The 20,741-nt window shown below is 40.3% G+C and overlaps 1 protein-coding gene across 1 annotated transcript in view; it reads right to left on the bottom strand.

Moving 5' to 3' along the window:
- HOOK3 (hook microtubule-tethering protein 3) overlaps nucleotides 1-20,741 on the bottom strand; it is a 152,969-nt gene that overhangs the window by 127,481 nt on the left and 4,747 nt on the right. Inside the window, exon 2 of the mRNA XM_011957091.1 lies at nucleotides 4,178-4,250. Coding sequence (XP_011812481.1) covers nucleotides 4,178-4,250 — 73 coding nt within the window. The remainder of the gene's footprint in view (nucleotides 1-4,177; nucleotides 4,251-20,741) is intronic.

The raw sequence follows: 20,741 nt of genomic DNA, 5'->3' as shown, positions 1-20,741 counted from the left end.
TGAAGAATGGGCAGAATCACCTGCCCTATTTATTGTAAACTATATTTTTTTCTTTTTGTTTGACCCAACTCATACAGTTTTATGTTAGGTTAAATGGGTATGTGATATAGCTCTATTGATTATTTTATTGATCTAGCTGTCCCTGGCTGGTGTCTGTAGTTGAGACATCCTAGAAAACAAGCTAGTAGGGACTGAGGCTTTCAAATAAGAGCCTGAATGACAGCAATGTGATCCAGTACTTAATTAAAGGCATATTTATTTGTAAGGAAGAAAATAAGCTGAAAACTTGCTTATTTATTTTTACAGGTCTCATAAAATTAACATGCTTAAATGTCTATAAAAATTTGTAGATATGGAAAATGCATAATATGCTTTCTCTCTTTCATTCTAGGATGTTTTCCCATATTTTTAATGTTTGAAATTAAAATGCCTTGAAAATCAACTACCATTCATTTAAAATGGTAGTTTTTTAAATCACATCACAAAAAGCTGTATCTTATCTTTATTTATTTATTTTTTGACACAGTCTCCCTCTGTTGCCCAGGCAGGCTGGAGTGCAATGGCACGATCTCGGCTCACTGCAACCTCTGCCTCCCGGGTTCAAGCAATTCTCATGCCTCAGCCTCCCAAGTAGCTGGGACTACAGGCGCCTGCCACCTCGCCCGGCTAGTTTTTTTTTTTGTATTTTTTAGTAGAGACGGGGTTTCACCGTGTTAGCCAGGATGGTCTCGATCTCCTGACCTCGTGATCCGCCTGTCTCGGCCTCCCAAAGTGCTGGGATTACAGGCTTGAGCCACCGCGCCCGGCCTAGTAGCATTATTTTAAACATCATAAATTGTTTTAAACATGCTGTAACGTTAAAAAAAATTTTTTTTTTTTTTTGAGACTGAGTCTTGCTCTGTCACCCAGGCTGGAGTGCAGTGGCGCAATCTTGTCGCACTGCAACCTCTGCCTCCCGGGTTCAAGCAATTCTCATGCCTCAGCCTCCAGGGTAGCTGGAATTACAGGCACTCACCAAAAAACCTAATTTTTTTTTTTTTGAGACGGAGTCTCGCTCTGTCGCCAGGTCAGAGTACAGTGGCGCCATCTTGGCTCACTGCAACCTCTGCCTCCAAGGTTCAAGTGATTCTCCTGCCTCAGCCTCCCGAGTAGGTGCGACTATAGGTGCGCACCACCACGCCCGGCTAATTTTTTGTGTTTTTAGTAGAGACGGGGTTTCACCGTGTTAGCCAGGATGGTCTCGATCTCCTGACCTCGTGATCCGCCTGTCTCGGCCTCCCAAAGTGCTGGGATTACAGGCTTGAGCCACCGCGCCCGGCCTAGTAGCATTATTTTAAACATCATAAATTGTTTTAAACATGCTGTAACGTTAAAAAAAATTTTTTTTTTTTTTTGAGACTGAGTCTTGCTCTGTCACCCAGGCTGGAGTGCAGTGGCGCAATCTTGTCGCACTGCAACCTCTGCCTCCCGGGTTCAAGCAATTCTCATGCCTCAGCCTCCAGGGTAGCTGGAATTACAGGCACTCACCAAAAAACCTAATTTTTTTTTTTTTGAGACGGAGTCTCGCTCTGTCGCCAGGTCAGAGTACAGTGGCGCCATCTTGGCTCACTGCAACCTCTGCCTCCAAGGTTCAAGTGATTCTCCTGCCTCAGCCTCCCGAGTAGGTGCGACTATAGGTGCGCAATACCATGCCCAGCTAATTTTGTATTTTTAGTACAAATGGGGTTTCACCATGTTGGCCAGGATGGTCTCCATCTCTTGACCTGTGATCCGCCCACCTCGCCCCCCCAAAGTGCTGGGATTACAGGTGTGAGCCACTGTGCCTGGCCTAATTTTTATATTTTTACTAGCAAGCGGGATTCACCATCTTGGCCAGGCTGGTCTTGAACTCCAGACCGCAAGTGATCCACCTGCCTTGACCTCCCAAAGTGCTGAGATTACAGGCGTTAGCCACCGCGCCTGGCCTGCCAGGTTGAGGCAGGAGGATAGCTTGAGCCCAGGAGTTCGAGACCGGACTGAGCAATAAAGCAAGACCTCATCCCTACAAAAATTTAAAACATTAGCCTGGTGTGTTGGCATGCACCTGTGGTTGAGCTCAGGAGGTGGAGGTTGCAGTGAGCTGAGACTGTGCCACTATACTCCACCCTGGGTGACAGAGTGAGAGCTTGTCTCAAAAAAAGTAAATAAAAATAAATAAACTGCCTGCCCTTGAAAGATTGTTTAGAAATTAAAACAGGGCCGGTCGGGCACAGTGACTCACACCTCTAATCCCAGCACTCTGGGAGGCCAAGGCAGGCGGATCACCTGAGGTTAGGAGTTCAAGACCAGCCTAGCCAACACGGCAAAACCCTGTCTCTATTAAAAAATACAAAAATTAGCTGGGCATCATGGCGTGCACCTGTATTCCCAGCTACTCAGGAGACTGAGGTAGGAGAATCTTTTGAACTCGAGAGGCGGAGGTTGCAGTGAGCCGAGATTACACCACTGCACTACAGCCTGGGTGACAAGGTGAGACTCTGTCTCAAAAAAACAAAACAAAACAAAACAAAAAAAAAACACCAAAAAAAAAAACCCCAGTGCCACTAAACAGTTTTCATTTACTAGCTTGGTAAAAAGAAGGAACTAGATTTTGGCAAACCCAATGCTTAAGCAATAAATAAATATTTTTGTTATCAAACATGTTTCTTGGGGAAAATATAAAGATAACTCAAGCTGAACATGTCTTAAGTTCAGGTGCCTCGCATGCTTAAATCATTTGTATGTCTGAGTCTTCACCAGTCTGTATCAAAAAGAAATGGTTGCAGGTTTCTCCACTGTCAGACATGAAAACTACTGGGTCATAACAATCAATTTAATGTTAAGAAAATCACAGAGATGGAGAACAAATTACAGGTTGCACGGGATTAGGGGTGGTGTGGATGTGGTTATAGGAGCAGCACAGGAAGCTGTGTGGTGACGGAATAGTTCTGGGTCTTCACTGTGGTGGTAGTTACACGAAGCTACATATGAGACAGAGCTACACAGAACTCCACGCACTAACACAGAGTGCAAGTAACCCTGGTGAAATCTGAATAAACTATGGACTGTACCAATGCCAGTTCCTTAGTTTTGATATTGTATTATACTTATGCAAGATGTTACCACTGGAGAAACTGGGTAAAAGGTACACATAACCTCTTAGTATACGTTTTTTGCAACTCCTTGTGAATCTATAATTATTTCAAAATATAGGCCAGGTGTGGTGGCTGATGCTTGTAATTCCAGCACTTTGAGAGGCCAAGGCGGGCGGATCACCTGAGATCAGGAGTTTCATACCAGCCTGGTCAACAGGGTTAAACCCCGTCTCTACAAAAATGCAAAAATTAGCTGGGTATGGGGGCAGATGCCTATAATCCCAGCTGCTTGGGAGGCCAAGGCAGGAGAATGACTTGAACCAGGGAGGCAAAGGTTGCAGTGAGCCAAGATTGCACCACTGCCCTCCAGCCTGGGGGACAGAGAAGACTCCATTTCAAAAAACAAAAACCAAAATATAAAGTTAAAAAAATAATTTAGTGGATTACAACAAACATTTTTAAAAATAAAATGCAAACATCACTGCCTAACATAAGGGCAAAAACCTGTTCAGCTACATACACACACACATTTAGGTAGGAAATTGGTTGTAATGTAAACTTTTTTTCTTATTGTAAGTTTTGGTTAAGGAAGCTTGTAAAATACTTAAAGGTTACTAGGAAGGAAATGGAAATGTTTCATTCTCTGAGTGTTTAGGATACAGTTAATAATGATCAATATTATCTTACTATAACTACCACATGTACTGTTCTAAGTACTTAGCATAATAACTCATTTCTGTGAGGCAGAAGCTATATTAATCCTCATTTTACAAATGGGGAAACCAAGGCAAAGGAAGGTCACAACACTTCCCCATAGACAGTAAATGGCAGATCTATGATGTGGACACAGGCACACTGGCTCCATGCCCTTGGTCGCTATGCATTACTAACTTATGTTATGCGTAGGCGCACAACTCCAGGTGAGTTCAATCTTCAATTCTATATTATTTCATTGCACGCTACCTAAGTTTCTAAAGCTCACCGGATACATCAGACCAAAAAAATCAACAGATATTATACACATACAAATATTTAAAGATTTAACAGATGGAAAAATAAAATACCTTCAGCCTCCAATTATCTCCTACTTCAGTTTTGATTCTGTTTAGCCAATTTTCATCAAAATATGCAGGATCTCTGCAAAATAAGAAAAAGCTTACATATTAACATCATGTAGCTATCAAGCTAAACAAAGAAAATTGAATCTTATCGCGTATCATCACTTAACTGCAACATAAAAATGTATTTGACACATATTAGCCACTAAATAACTTTACATGTTAGTAACAGTCAAGTTGGCCAGGTGTGGTGGATCACCTTGTAATCCCAGCACTTTGGGAGGCTGAGGTGGGCGGATCACTTGAGGTCAGGAGTTCAAGACAACACCTGGCCAACACGGTGAACCCTTGTCTCTACTAGAAATAGAAAAATTAGCCTGGTGTGGTGGGACACACCTGTAATCCCAGCTACTGAGGAGGCTGAGGTGGGAGAACCCCTTGAATCCAGGAGACAGAGGTCGCAGTGAGCTGAGATTACACCACTGCACTCCAGCCTGGGCGACAGAGTGAGACCCTGTCTCAAAAAGAAAACCAACAACAACAACAAAAAACAGTCAAGAATCTACCATAATTGCAGACTCTCTTAAAAGTCAACTTGACTGTTAACACATAATTAATGACACATTTTTTGGTTGTTTTTTTGTTGTTGTTTTTTTGAGACAGAGTCTCGCTCTGTCACCCAAGCAGGCTGGAGTGCAATGGTGCGATCTCGGCTCACTGCAACCTCTACCTCCCAGGTTTAAGCGATTCTCCTGCCTCAGTCTCCCAAGTAGCTAGGATTATAGGCCCACACCACCATGCCCGGCTAATTTTTGTATTTTTAGTAGAGACAGGGTTTTACCATGTTGGCCAGGCTGATCTTGAACTCCTGACCTCAGGTGATTCATCCACCTCGGCCTCCCAAAGTGCAGTTTAAAGACTGTGTCATTGCCCCTGGCCAATGACACAGTCTTTAAACTGATAAATATATAAAGAAAGTTAAAATAAGTTTTTCAGTTAATATTTCAATGAACTCCATCACCTAATACATCAAAGGTCACCAATAACATCACTAAATTCCGATTTATTCAAATAATATAAACTGAGAATCTATTTTCTCAGATGTAGTACTAGGCTTTGGACACATCTGAACACCACAGTTGTTTGCAAAAGACTTAAAAAATTTAAAACACCAGTGTGGACAAACACATCGAAACGAGGATAGAATCTGAATATCCTTTATATTTTCCCAGGAAAAATTTCTATGGGAAAATTTCCCATATTTCTAATAAACACAAGGAAGGCAGGAAGGGAGGGAGGGAAGACAAAACTTTTCAAACCCAGCATGAGCCTCATTTTACAGGTTTTGAAATTGATCCTCTAAAAATTAAATTATTTATCTAAGACCACAGACAGAACATCTAAGTTTGTCCTGCTTGAGCAATTGCTAAGTCCAAAAATCTTTCCATAACACTACAACTGTCTCTATTCACCTCAAAAAAACAGAAAGACAATGAGACTGATAGGTTAAGAAAAAAACGTATGTTTCAACTTTTACTGTAACTCATACTGATAAATACACAATCAGTATTAAATTTTATTCAAATTAGCTTAAAATGAAGCAACATGATATTCAGAATTTTTACTTATTACCGAAAACTGTATTTATTTTAGGTAATAAGCATGTTTTTTTAAAGTTACAACCAAGTTACCTCTATAGAAATCTGTTATGATTATTTTTGAAGCCTGTATCATATCACTGGATAACATATTAACTTCATTATCTATTTACTTTTAAAAACAGCTTTATTGAGAAATAACTCACATGACACAATTTACCCATTTACAGTAGACAATGCATTTTAGTATAGCCAGAGTGGTACACCTATCACCACAATCTAGTCTTAGAGCACTTCCATCTTTCCAAAAAGAAACCCTATCTCCGTTAGCCATCACTCCCGTTTCCCCTTCTCTCCAGCCCCTGAAAATCAATAATCTACTTTCTGTCTCTATGAATTTGTCTATCTTGGACATTTCATATAAATGAAATCATACACTATGTGGTCTTTTGTGTTTGGCTTCTTTCAATCAGCATGTTTTCTAAGGTTTATCCATATTACAGCATGTTATCAGTACTTCATTCCTTTTTGTGGCTAATTAATATTCCATTTATAGATGTACCACATTTTGTTTATTCATTTATTTGCTGATGTAACTTGGGTTATTTCCACTTTGAGGCCATTATGAATAATGAAGCTTTGAACACTGCTGTACTAGTGTCTGTGTGGACATCTGTTTCATTTGGGTATATGCCTAGCAGTGAAACTGATGGGTCCCATGTTTAAAATGTAAGGCAAGGCCAAACTCTTCCAAAGCAGCTATATTTTGCATCCTCACCAGCAATGTATGTTCTCTACAGCCTTGCCAACACTCATTATTATCTGTCTCTTTAGTTATAGCCCTCCTAGTGGATGTGAAGTGGTGTCTCACGGTGGTTTTGATCTGCAATTCCCTAATGGCTAATAATGCTGAGCATCTTTACATGTGCTTGTTGGCCATTGTATATCCTCTCTGGAAAAAAAGCCTACTCAATTATTTGCACATTGAAAAACTGTTGTCTTTTTTATTGAATTGTAAGAGTTTTGGTTTTTTGTTTAATATTCAGGATACCAGCCAAGAGACATATGACATCTGAATATTTTCTCCCATTTTGTAGGCTGTTTTTCCACTTTCTTCTTCTTCTTTTTTTTTTTTTTTGAGACAGAGTCTCACTGTGTTGCCCAGGTTGGAGTAGAGTGACACAATCTCAGCTCACTGCAACCAATTCTTCTGCCTCAGCCTCCCAAGTACCTGGGGTTACATGGCGTGCACCACCATGCCCAGCTAATTTTTGTATTTTTTAGTAGAGACAGGGTTTCATCATGTTGGCCAGGCTGGTCTTGAACTCCTGACCTCACCTGACCTCAAGTGATCCGCCCACCTGAGCCTCCCAAACTGCTGGGATTAGAGGCTTGAGCCACTGTGCCCGGCCATGTCTTTCTACTTTCTTGATGGCATATTTTGCAAGCAAAGTTGTTAATTTTTTTTTAAGAGATAGGTTCCCACTCTGTTGCCCAGGCTGGAGTGAAGTGGCATGATCACAGTTCACTATAACCTTGTATTTGTATTCCTGAGCTCAAGTCATCTTCCCACCTCAGCCTCCAGAGTAGCTAGTGGTAAGACACACCACCATGCCTGGATAAATTTTTTTTCTTTTTTTTTTTTGGAGAGATGGAGTCTCACTATGTTGCTCATGCTGGTCTCAAACTGATTTGAGTTTGGCCTCAAGTGATTCTCCTGCCTTGGCCTCCCAAAATGCTGAGATTACAGGCATGAGCCACTATACCAGATCAAAGGTTTTAAATTTTGATGAGGTTCAATTTATCTATCCTGAACTTTCTGTGTCATATCTAAGAGGCTCCTGCCTAATCGAAAGTCATGAAGATTTATTGGTATGTTTTCTTTTAAAAGTTTTATACAACTTAGCTCTTACATTTAGGTCTATAATCCATTTGTGCATGGTGTAAGGAAGGGAGCTAACTTCATTGTTTGGCACGTGGATAATCATACTCATCTATTTTTGTTTTTTTTTATTATTTTATTATTTTTTTTTTTGAGATGGAGTCTCGCTCTGTTGCCCAGGCTGGAGTGCAGTGGCCGGATCTCAGCTCACTGCAAGCTCCACCTCCCAGGTTCACGCCATTCTCCTGGCTCAGCCTCCCGAGTAGCTGGGACTACAGGCGCCCGCCCCGGCTAGTTTTTTGTATTTTTTAGTAGAGACAGGGTTTCACCGTGTTCGCCAGGATGGTCTCAATCTCCTGACCTCGTGATCCTCCCGTCTCAGCCTCCCAAAGGGCTAGGATTACAGGCTTGAGCCACCGCGCCTGGCTATTTTTGTTTTAAGTTACTTTATTTGAGGTTCTTCTGTGTTATTAAAAGAAACCAATTTGAGCAAACTTATGCAAAAAAGGCAACTTACTGTAAGATCACTGATGTTATGGTACTAAAGATAGCTGGGCCTCACCAAGTATTGGACAATACTCTCTGACTTTCATCTTTGTTTCTTTCTATCCATCTTCCTATCCATCCATTTTCTCTCCATAGACCAGCCTTTTCCTATTTCTCCATAAACAATACTAAAAATGGCTACAGGTTATGTTCCAAGCCTGTATCACTTCAGTCCAAGCAATTTGTTTGAAGACCAGCTGTCATTCAGTCCCAATTCTAAATCCCCAGGAAAACCTCAATGATCCAGAGAGTCTCTTTTTTCATTCCTGGTCCAATTATATGCAGCGAAAAGGATGGGGGCTGCAAGGAGGACACACAGGACTTTAGGGACCACACTGGTCAGGTGAGAACTGAGTTCTCAGGTTCTCTGACTTATCAAAGAAACAGACATCCCCCAAAAGTGTTCTCTTTGCTTAAAACTTAGAAAAATAGATAATCAAAAGAAAAACAACTGAAGTAATTTCTACTAAAACATTAGAGAGTTATAAAAATCAACTCAGAAGTAAAAAAAATTCAATATTATTTTTGATCCTTAACCTAAAAAGCTATCACTTAAAAAGCACAATCATTAGCAATCAAGTATTGCTTTCCAAGTAAAAAAGACTCACACATGAATCTGGTGCCCTGCAGCTGATGACCATCCAAAGCCAAAGAAAGGCATGAACCCACCAGAACCTACCACCTGAGCGGCAAGTCAGGTTCACTCAGTTGAAGGACTTAGTGTTTCTCTCACTAGAAAGACCCTTACTTAAAAAAAAAAAAAAATTTAAAATGTCCAAGAAATTATATACTCCAAGATCTCCAAGGTTATAAAACACTTCATGTACAATTTAGAGTAATACATCTTATGAATAAAAGAACTCAGAGAAGTTCAAATACAATGTTTCAAATCAGGCATCATGATACAGCCTGCTTATTCCTTAAAAGACTACCAAATCAAAACCTAAGGATCATGTCTGAGCTCAGAAGGGTAGACAACAAAATCAGTTGCTACTATCATGTACACCATGTATGACACCAGTAACATCTGTATTATATCAGCAACATATCAGGCATTGAACCAGGCACTGCACATTCACAAACGCACTGCAGGGAAGGTAGGTATTATTATCCTTATAGTTAAGGAACATCAGACTCAGAAATTAAGTAATTTTCCCAAGCTCAATCAGACAGTTAACTGTCAGAGTTGATAGTACAATTATTTTTTGTTAAAACAGATCAGGAGAGTTCAACACATAACCAGTTCTAGTAAAACACTAAGGTCCTGTGGCTAATTATCCCCTTCATGCTCTATAAACTAGGTCACAAGTAGAAAAAGACCAGCGTCATTGTCATTCTATGACCTTCTTGTTCATGAAGGGCAGGCATTTCCTCTTGTTCCTTGCTATCCTTGCTATGTGGCTGGCACATAGCAGCTTCTCAGTAAATTTGGTTAAAGGGACAGCACTTAATAAGTTTCCAATTTACTACTCAGGCAAAATATACCAAGAATGGTACTCTTTAGCCTTCTCATATTCAATATTACTTTCCCTAGTAAACTCTGAAGCCATATACGCAGGCATCTAGCCGTAGCTTCCATTGCCTTAAGTACTTCACAATTTCAGTAATGTTTTCTAAAGATCCCTTAATTAATGGTCGCAGGCTAGAATAAAACAATATAAAGGTAACTTTCTCAAAACTCTTAGGAGATGACAGTTCTGCATAGATATGTAAATAACAAATGGTAATCTTACTGGGGAAGCTCTTCATGAGTAAGAAGCTATTATTAGCTTCTCGTAAAGAAAATACACAAAATCACTTCCTTAATTTGCCAGTAACACATTTACTTGTTTATAACTTTTTGTACCAGTTATAGCTTAACCTAAAGGAAAAGCCCACTAATTTTAATTCTTAGAAAAATTCTAATCCCAGCACTTTGGGAGGCCGAGACGGGTGGATCACGAGGTCAGGAGATCGAGACCATCCTGGTCTACACAGTGAAACCCCGTCTCTACTAAAAAAAATACAAAAAACTAGCCGGGCGAGATGGCGGGCGCCTGTAGTCCCAGCTACTCGGGAGGCTGAGGCAGGAGAATGGCGTAAACCCGGGAGGCAGAGCTTGCAGTGAGCTGAGATCCGGCCACTGCACTCCAGCCTGGGCGACAGAGCGAGACTCCGTCTCAAAAAAAAAAAAGAAAAATTCCAGAAGCATATTGTCTTCTTACATCAAATGCCTTCACAGAAATTAAAAAAAAAAAAATTAAATTTTACTTCTACTGCTAGAATTATTTAAGCAATGCAATTTTCTTTCTTTTCTTTTTTTTTTTTTTTTTTTGAGAGAGAGAGAATGTCTTGCTTTGTTGCCCAGACTGGAATGCAATGGTACGATCTTGGCTCACTGCAACCTCTGCCTTGGGGGTTTAAGTGATCCTCCCACCTCAGCCTCTCTAGTAGCTGGGACTACAGGCATCCACCACCAGGCTGGGCTAATTTTTGTATTTTTAGTAGAGACAAGGTTTCACCATGTTGGCCAGGCTGGTCTCGAACTCCTGACCTCAAGTGATTCGCTCACCTTGGCCCAATGTAATTTTCTTAATGAAAGCAAATAAGATGGGATCCAAAACAAATGTATTTGGTTTCATTTCTTAACAGGGCATCTTTACTAGCAAATTTTAGTGTTTTTTACAGATATGTTGATTCTTAGGCATGACTATTTCCTAATAATCTTTTAATGACCTAAAATAATCTTAGTACTCTGCCATTAAATGTGTGTTAGAGTTGACTATAATAAAATTTCACATCCATAATGACAACAAAAATTTGGCAATTTACACTAAGGCCCTAAGTCAAAATAAACAATACAGGTACATAAGGAATAGATTCCAACAGACAACTTAGTATACTATAAAAAATATCCATTTATGAGACATTCCAGCAGGGTCCACAGCTTGACTTTCATCCTATTTTCTTTTCCCCCTTCTCGAACTTTGAAAACAAAAACCAGTGGCACTTGGAGGCACAACTTGGCACTTCTGACCTTACTCTTTCAATCAAGCATGTGGTTGTGTTATAATAAAAAATATATTTGGTCTCTATCCCTTATTTCCTGGCACTGATCTCCTAAACTCTTGGAATTTCCTGAGTGGAGTGTCTTTTGTAATTCATAAGGAGCTCCTTTAAACCATACCAGAGTTTATGCTAAAGAGGGGATTCACTGTCGGCCCCTTTATTGCTTCAGGATGGGGGCTTGTCACAGAGGAACCAACCTTATTAGAGGTTGGAACATTCAGCCCCAAAGGGAAAGGGAGGAGGTACTGGAGACTGAGCTCAATCACATGACCAATGACTTCAATCATACCTATGTAATGAGATACCAAATAAAAACCATTAACAACAGAGTCTGGCGAGCTCCCAAGGTGATGATTACCTCAATGCGCTGGGTGGGAGGCATGCCGAGAGAGGGCAAGGAAGCCCTGCACTGCCCCCAGTTTTGTTTTTTGCCATATGCTTCTTTTCCATTGGCTGTTACTGAGCTGTATCCTTTATAATAAAACTGATTGTAATTATAGTGCTTTCTGGAGTGCTCTGAGTCATTCTAACAAATTATCCAACTTAAGGGCCCTGCTCTTAAAGCCCCTGCTGGTCATGGGAACCCTTGAATCTGTGGTTGGCTGGGTAGAAGTACAGGTGCACTGAGGACTATTTCCAACTAGTTGTCTTTTGGCACTGGGACCTTAACTTTAATTTGTGGGGTCTATACTGTCAACCCAAAATGAAGAGGATGAAGCACAAAATATGATTTAAAGAGTTCACCTGAGCCAAAGCAAAGACAGCTGCCGAAAACACTTAGACCCCAGTAACCTTGGATATGAGCTCCATTTGGCCTTTGTTATGTGCAGGTTTGTATTTAAAGGTTTCAAAAAAGGGGGGGTGGAGAGACAGAGAGTAGGTTGATACAAAGTTGTAAGGAATTCTCACTGATTTACAGGTGTGGATTATACTGTCCGGTGCAGCTTTATTAGGTTAACGTACAGCTACTTGTGGCAACAGCAAGCACTTTCAAGAGATGAACACACAGTACAAAGCGGGAGTAGGATGTGACTGCTGACCCATCTTAATGTCTCTCTGCGTCTTATAATTTAAAAGGACTCATTCCTCAGATAAAAGTTCTTTTCTCAGTACTTATTCTGGGTAGTTCCTGTCAGAATTGAAGGATTATGCCCTTAACTTGTGAGGTCTGAGCTAACTCAGGTAATTAGGATCAGAATCCAATGGTACTACAGGGCACCTAATTGGTGTCAGAGAAAATGTTGACAGAAAACAAGAGTGGTAAACCCTTCCTGGAAACAAAAAGCCAAAAAAAGATAAATTAGCTTTCTTTTAATTTTACAGTTAAATTGTATAATTCCATATTCATTTATTCAACAAATATTTTCCAGACACCTACAATAGAGCAGGATAAGAGGAGGTGGCAATATTAAAAAGGGTGGGCAGGGCAGGCTCCACTGAAAAACTGACCAATGTTGGGGGCGCTGGAAGGTGGTGAGGAGAGTGGGAAGGGAACACCTGATAGAGAGGCAGAGGATCGGCCACACCAAAGCATTTAGGCATGAGATATTTGGTGGGCCTGGGATGAGCCAGGGAGCCGCTGTGGGAAAGAATGCTGGGCGAATGAGGCCAGAGTGGTGACAAGTGGCCCACATCACTTAGGATCTCATGTACTACTCTAAGTACTTTGGTTCTTAGCCTGAGTGAAATGGGACACTAATGTAGGGTTCTCAGGAGAATATCTGATTTTTTACTAAAGAACCACTTCAGTATCCTGGAAGTCAAATTTTAAATGTGTTACAAGGAGGTAAACATGATAAGTGTTATCAAATGATGCTGACAGGTTAGGAGAAGAACTGAGAATGGACCATTAAAGTTAGCAATGTATGGCTGGGCATGGTGGCTCATGCCTGTAATCCCAGCACTTTGAGAAGCCGAGATGGGCGGATCTCCCGAGGTCAGGAGTTCGAGACCAGCCTGGCCAACATGGTGAAACCCCTAAAACACGGTGAAACTCTACTAAAAATACAAAAATTAGGTGGGCATGGTGGCGGGCACCTGTAATCCCAGCTAACTGGGAGGCTGAGGCAGGAGAATCACTTGAACCCGGAAAGTGGAGGTTGCAGTGAGCTGAAATGGTGCCATTGCTCTCCGGCCTGGGTGACAAGAGCAAGACGCTGTCTTCAAAAAAAAAAAGGCAATATATATACATCACAGTAGCCCCGACAAGTGTAGGTTTTTTGGGCCTTGTTTTGTTTTGAGACAGAGTCCAGCTCTGTTGCCCAGCCTGGAGTGCAGTAGCACAATCTGACTTCTAGACTCAGTGATCCTCCTGCCTCAGCCTCCCAGGCATGGCAGGTTAGGACTACAAGCATGCACCACCATGCCCAGCTAATTATACTTTTGTCGAGACTGAGGAAAGCGAAAATCACCTGGTGACCACTGGACAGACCCTGGAGACAAAAATTCCTCATCTGAGGAATTTAGAAGGGAGCAAAGCCCACCCAGTGACTACAGGCCACCAGGAGGCAAAACTTCTTATCTGGGGAAAATTAGAAGAAATCAAACTTTCCTGGTATCTAAAGTCGGCATCTAGTTCCTGGCCTCTTTCAAGTTTTATAAGTAATTTCTATACATCTCTGGAATGCCATACTGAAACTCAAGTGATAGGATTTCAGGTTCCCATGTTGGCCAGGCTGATCTTGAACTCCTGACCTCAAGTGATCCGCCCATCTCCACCTCCCAAAGTGCTGGGATTACAAGCATGAGCCACACCTCCCAAAGTGCTGGGATTACAAGCATGAGCCACAGTGCCCGGTGGAGAAATATTTTTAAAGATAAAAGAAATAACAGTTTGCTTCTATGCTTAAGGATATGATCCAGTAGAGGAGGGACAACTGATGATGCAGGAAAGAGGGAAGAACTGGTAAAGAGATGATTTTGAGTAGATTTAACCAGAGTTGTGGTACCATCAAACAAATACAAAGAAATACGAGAAGAGCCAAGGAACTAAAAACGTGTATAAGGAGTGAATACGACTGGCCATGGAATCTCAACTGACTAAGAGGAAAGAGACAGAACAGCATGCAGGTGAAGGGCCATGTTGAAGTCCCATCAGTGCTACAGAACTGAAGAATTCTTGGCATCTTGGTACAGAGCAAGTGACAGGGAATGACAGGAAGTAGTGATTAAATAGAGGTAAATAGAAAACTGCGATTGTCGAGGGATTACATGTTATTCATAATTATAGGGTATAGGGCATAATCATGGGAATGAGTAGGTGAAGATGAAGTTGGGTGGAAGACAAGATTAATGGAGAACAGCTCAAGAAACTGAGAGGCAACAATATGAAAAATCATCTAGATGCATAGTTAAATCACTAAGAGTTTAGACAAGAGTACTATATCCATCCAAATTGTTGGGAAATGAGGGAGAATTACAGTAAAAATGAAGGGCAGAGAATGTTGTCACAAGATTCAAAATTATAGGGCTTTAGGAAAAATGAAGGTGTGGCTAGAAGCAGTATGGAGAAGCACTACCACGAGTTTCCTGGTATATGAAGCCTGTGGGAGAAACAACAGCCACCACTTGAGAAGTCTGACAAAGTAGTGCTGTTAAGAGAGAACCAAATTTCTTTCAGATCAAGGTAAAGGGAACCAAAGTTGAATCAGGGCAAAGCATTCACTGTATTTCTGGCATATGTACTGTGTAGGTTCACCAAGAACTAACTACAAGTTCTACAGCATCAACAATGAATTTAAATTCTTTTTTTTTTTTAAATGACTGGCAAAGGAAACATCATTAATCATTATTGAAATGAAAATTAAAACCACTAGATAGCCACTAGAATGGCTAAAATGAAAAGACTGACCTTAGCAAGTGTTGGTGAGATTGTGGAGCAATAGGAATCCTCATATACTGTTGATGTAAACGTAAATGTCACACTGGCTTTGGAAACAGTTTGGCAGTTTCTTGAATATTAAGCATAGACCTACCATATGATCTAGCCACTCCTCTCCTAGGTGGAACAGAATACATCCAAGGGAAATTAAAGCATATGTTCATACAAAGAATTGTACACTAATGTTCACAGCACCTTTATTTGTAATAGCGCCACTGGAAATAACCCACACGTTCATCAATAGATGAATGGATACATAAATTGTGGTATATCCATACAATGGGAAATGTACGAACTATTAATACAGGTAACAACATGAATGAATCACAAAATTATACTACATTAAAGAAGTCACATTTCTTCCCTCAAAACACACTAAGTCCATTTATATAAAATTTAGAAAATGCAAATTAATCTATAATGACAGAAAGCAGAGCAGTGTTTGCTTGGGGATGGGAAAGAGAGTAGCAGGAAATAAGGGGTTACAATGGGACATGAGGACACTTTTAGAAGTGATGGATGCATTCATTGCCTTGATTGTCGGGATAGCTTCACAGGCATATACACAGGTCAAAATTTATCAAATTGTATACTTTTAAAAATGTGCGTTCATTATATGTCACTTTCATCTCAATAACGCTAAAAAAAAAAAGTGGGAAGCTCTAAAAAGAAATGACCCATCAAGTCACAAAAACACACGGAGGAACCTAAAATGCATACTGTAAGTTAAAGAAGTCAACCTGAAAAGGTTACATGGTGTATGGTTCCAACTATATGATAGTCCAGAAAAGGCAAAACTATGCAGACAGTAGATAAAAAGATTAGGGCTTCCCGGGTTTGGGGAGAGGGATAAATAGGCGGAATACAGAGGATATTTATGGCAGAGAAACTATTCTGTGGTATACTACAACAGTAGATATATAAAACACATTTGTCAAAACCCATAGGATGTACAACACCAAGAGTGAACACTAATGTTCACGATGGCCTTTGAGCAGTATTGATGTGCCAGTGTTGGTTTATCTATTGTAACAAATATACCACTGTGGTGGGGGAAGGCAGTGTGTGGTGGGCAAGGGGGATGTAGGAACTCACTGTATTTTCTTGCTCATATTTTAAAAACTTTTTAAAAATTGTAAAATATACACAACATAAAATTTACCATTTTAACCATTTTTAAGTGCACAGTTCAGTGGTATCAAATACATTCACACTGTTGCACAACCATCACCACCACCCACCACCAGAACCTTTTCACCATCCCATACTGAACTCTTTTCCACTCAATTTTGCTCTGAAGGTAAAACAGCTCTTAAAAAGTCTATCAATTCTTAAAAACCTAAGTAGGGGACATGAACCTACATAGACAAAAAGAATGAGAGAGATGTCAAGAGCAATAAAATTCTGAAAGCTGTAAAGCAGATAAAACAAACAAAACAACTTAAAAGACCAGATATAAAAACTTACACTAACAAAAAGCATACTTAGATCCATTCACATTTCAAATTTCTCCTAAAACTACAATGTCTCACTTGTCAGCTCAGACAAAATGAAAAGGACTGATGTTTCCAGTAAAATCCTCTTTTTGGCACCCCCACTCACCTGGCTTTCCTCCTACCCCTCTGGCCGCTCTGCCAGTTGCTCCTCTACCCAACAATTAAAGGCCAAAGTTCAAGGCTCAGGGTACACATTTTTTCCTTCTTGCCCAATATTCTCCCCTAAAGGGATTTAATCCACACTTACAGCTTCAATTAAGAGATAGCCAAAGAGAAATCTCCAGTTTGGACTCCCGTTCTGAACGCTAGACTGTCAACTTCACATTTCCTCTTGATTTTTCAATACCATTCAGATTTGATGTCCCCCAAGCTACACTCATGACACACCCAGCTTCCTTTCACAGCAGATCTTCTTTCAGTTTTCCAGTATTAATGGTTTATACCCTCTTCAGTGTATTTGCTTAAGTTAAAAACCTAAAAGTCAACTCCCTCCATACCAACCATCAAAATATGCTGATTTCATATACCATTTTGAGTCCACCCACTTGTCTTCACATTCTTCGGCACCTCCTAGTCTAAGGTACCACTATCTCCCTTCTGAAGTACTACAAATTTCTTCCTAACTAATTATCCCTCATCACCCTGGCCTCTTCCAATTAATTTTACACCTGCAGCCAGAATATTTTTCAAAATGTAAATGCAATTTGTTAATCCCCCCACCCCCCTCCAAGGCCTTCAACTGCTTCTTACAGCTCTTAGATTATGTCTTTTTTTTTTTTTTTTTTTGAGACAGAGTTTTGCTCTGTTGCCCAGGCTGGAGTGCAATGGCACAATCTCGGCTCACTGCAACCTCCACTTCCCCGGTTTAAGCTATTCTCCTGCCTCAGCCTCCCTAGTAGCTGGGATTACAGGCGTGCGCCACCATGCCCAGCTAATTTTTTTACTTTTGTAGAGATGGAGGTTCACCATGTTGGTCAGGCTGGTCTTGATTTCCTGACCTTAGGTGATCCACCCACCTTGGCCTCCCAAAGTGCTGGGAATATAGGCATGAGCCACAGCGCCCGGCCTCTTATAGCCCTTAGAAAAAAGACACAGCTCTGCATGGTCTGGCTCCATTTACCTTTTCATTCTGATCTGCACAACGCTCACCCTCTGTGCAGTAAACACTCGCACCTTTCCTTTCCATAGCAGTGCTTACCATATTCCACCATCCTGCAGGGTCTTTGAATAAGCTCTTCCCTCCATGAAGGTAACAGTGACTTTTAGATTTAAATTACCTTTACTTTCTCAGGTAAAATGTTCACCACCTCCTAAACTAAGTTAAAAATATACCCTGTGTAAACTTTCATAACATTGTACCCTTCTCTGTACCACTTGTTACAAGAGCAGTTTTGTTCTCATAGTTAATTAAAATGTTTTCCCCACTTATGAATCTGAGGGTGGACACCATGTCTATGTGGCTGGTAGTTTTATCAGGGATGCTGGACACAAAGTAGCCATTCAATAAATATCAAATTGACAAAGAAGGAATCAGTGTTGGTGAGGCTGTATATATCATACAACTATTTAAAATAGATACTGTGTAACAATATGGATACATCTCACAGACATGTTGAATTTAAGACAAACATGAGAGTACATACTGTATGATTCTACTTACAAGACATTCAAGAACAGGCAAAACTAATTAATGGCAGGGAAGTCAGAATCATGGCTATCTTTGGCATAGAGGTATTGAGTAGGGAGGAGCTGGAAATGTTCTGTATCTTAATCTGAGTGGAGGTTATAGGAGATATGCAAAACATACATGCAAAATTATCCCTCTTTGTAGAATGCTTTTCTGTGTGTGCCATATCTCAACAAAAGGAAAAACAAAAGGAAAAAAAAAAAGGAAAGCATTCTAGGAAGAAAGAAAGATTGAAAACTAAGTATTGATAAGAAATATGCCTATAAGACTTTGGTAAATGAAAAGACCACTTCGCGGAATACAATGTATATCTTGTTTATTTCACTTCATGAAAAATAATTTTCAAAATTTACATTGACAAACTATATTTATGGGTACAAACTGATATGATATACGTATACAACGTGGCCGCATTAAATCAAGCTAATTAATATCCATTGCCTCAAATTTTTGTTTTATGGTGAGAACATTTGAAATCTGCTCCCTCAGAATTGCGTAATACACATTATTATTAACTATGGTCACCATGCTTTGCAATAAATCTCAAAAAAATGTATTCTTCCTAATGGAAACTCTGCCCTCTGACTATCATCTCTCCATTCCCCTTGGCCCCCTGCCTCTGGTAAACACCATTCTATTCTCTGCTTCTATGAGTTCAATTGTTTTAGATTCCACATAAGTAAGACAGTATTTGTCTTTCTGTGCCTGGCTTAGTTCACTTAGCACAATGTCCTTCAGGTTTGTCCACGTTGTTGAAAATGACAGAATTTCCTTCTTTGGGAGCATGGGCACATTGGCTTATGCCTTTAATCTCAGCACTTTGACAGGCCAAGGCAGGAGGATTGCTTGAGCCCAGGAGTTCAAGACCAGCCTGGGCCACACAGTGAGACCCCATCTCTACAAAAAAAAAAAAAAAAAAGGCTGTGTGTGCATGCCTGTGCTCCCAGAAGCTACTAGGAAGGCTACGGTGGGAGGATCATCTGAGCCTGGGAGTTTGAGGTTGCAGTGGTCAATCTACTTCACTCCAGTCTGGGTGACAGAGTGAGACCCTGTCTCGATCAATCGATGAATAAAGGCTGAACAGTATTTCATTGTGTACATATATACTACCTCTTTTTTATCCATCCATTAGCTAATAGGCACTTGTGCTGCTTCCATAAATTGGGTACCTTGAATAATACTGCAAGAAATGTGGAAGTGCAGGTATCTCTTCAACATACCAGTTTCAAATCCTTTGGCTATATACACAAAAGTAGGACTGCTGGATCATATGGTAATTCTATTTTTAGCTTTTTGTACAGTCTTCCATAATGGCTGTACTAATTTACATTTCCAACAACAGTGCATAAGGGTTCCCTCTGCTCCACATCCTCACCAACACTTATCTTTCACCTTTTTGATAATAGCCATTCTGACAGGTGTGAGGTGACACCTCATTGTGGTTTTATTTCCCTGGTGATCAGTGATGAGCATTTTTTCATATGCCTGTTAACCAGCTGTATATCTTCTTTCGAAGATGTTTATTCAGGTCCTTCATGCTTTTTAAATTCAGTTATCTGTTCTCTTGATATTCAGTTGCTTAAGTTCCTTACACAGACTGGATAGAAACCTCTTATTAGAGGTATGGCTTGCAAATATTTTCTCCAATCTGTAGTTTGTCTCTTCACTCTGTTGCTTGTTTCCTTTATCATGCAAAAGTGTTTAGTTTGATGTAATCCCATCTGTCTGCTTTTGCTGTTGTTACCTGTTTTGGGGTCAAATTCAAAAAATCATCTCCCAGACCAATATCAAGAAGCTTTCCCCCGTTTCCTTCCACTAGTTTTTCAAATTTCCCCCTATGTTTCCTTCCATTAGTTTTTCAAATTCATGTTTAAATCTTTAATCCATTCTGAATTGATTTTTGCATGTGGGGTGAGATAAGGGTCTAACTTTATTCTTCTGCATGTGGATATCCACTTTTCCCAACACCCTTTACAGAAGAGACTTGTCCTTTCCTCATTGGGTGTTTGTGGCACCTTTGTGGAAAATCAACTGACTATAGATGTACGGATTCACTTCTGGAATTTCTATACTGTTCCACTGGTCAATGTGTCTATTTTTATGCCAGCACTGTGTTGTTTTAATTACCACAGCTTTGCAATAGAGTTTAAAATTGGGTAGTGAGACTTCTCCAGCTTTGTTCTTTTTGCTCATGAAGGCTTTGGCTATTTGGGGTCTTTTACCATTTCATATGAATTTTAGGTTTGTTTCTTATTTCTGTGAAAAAGGTTATTGGAATTTTTATAGGGAATGCATTGAATCTGCAGATCACTTTGGGTAGTATGGACAGTTTTTTTTTTTTTTTTAATACTTTAAGTTCTGGGGTACATGTGCACAACGTGCAGGTTTGTTACATATGTATACATGTGCCATGTTGGTGCGCTGCACCCATCA

The sequence above is a fragment of the Colobus angolensis genome, unplaced genomic scaffold (genome assembly GCF_000951035.1).
Source record: "Colobus angolensis palliatus isolate OR3802 unplaced genomic scaffold, Cang.pa_1.0 Scaffold433, whole genome shotgun sequence".
NCBI lineage: Eukaryota > Metazoa > Chordata > Mammalia > Primates > Cercopithecidae > Colobus > Colobus angolensis.
This window is presented reverse-complemented; position numbering and strand designations above follow the sequence as displayed.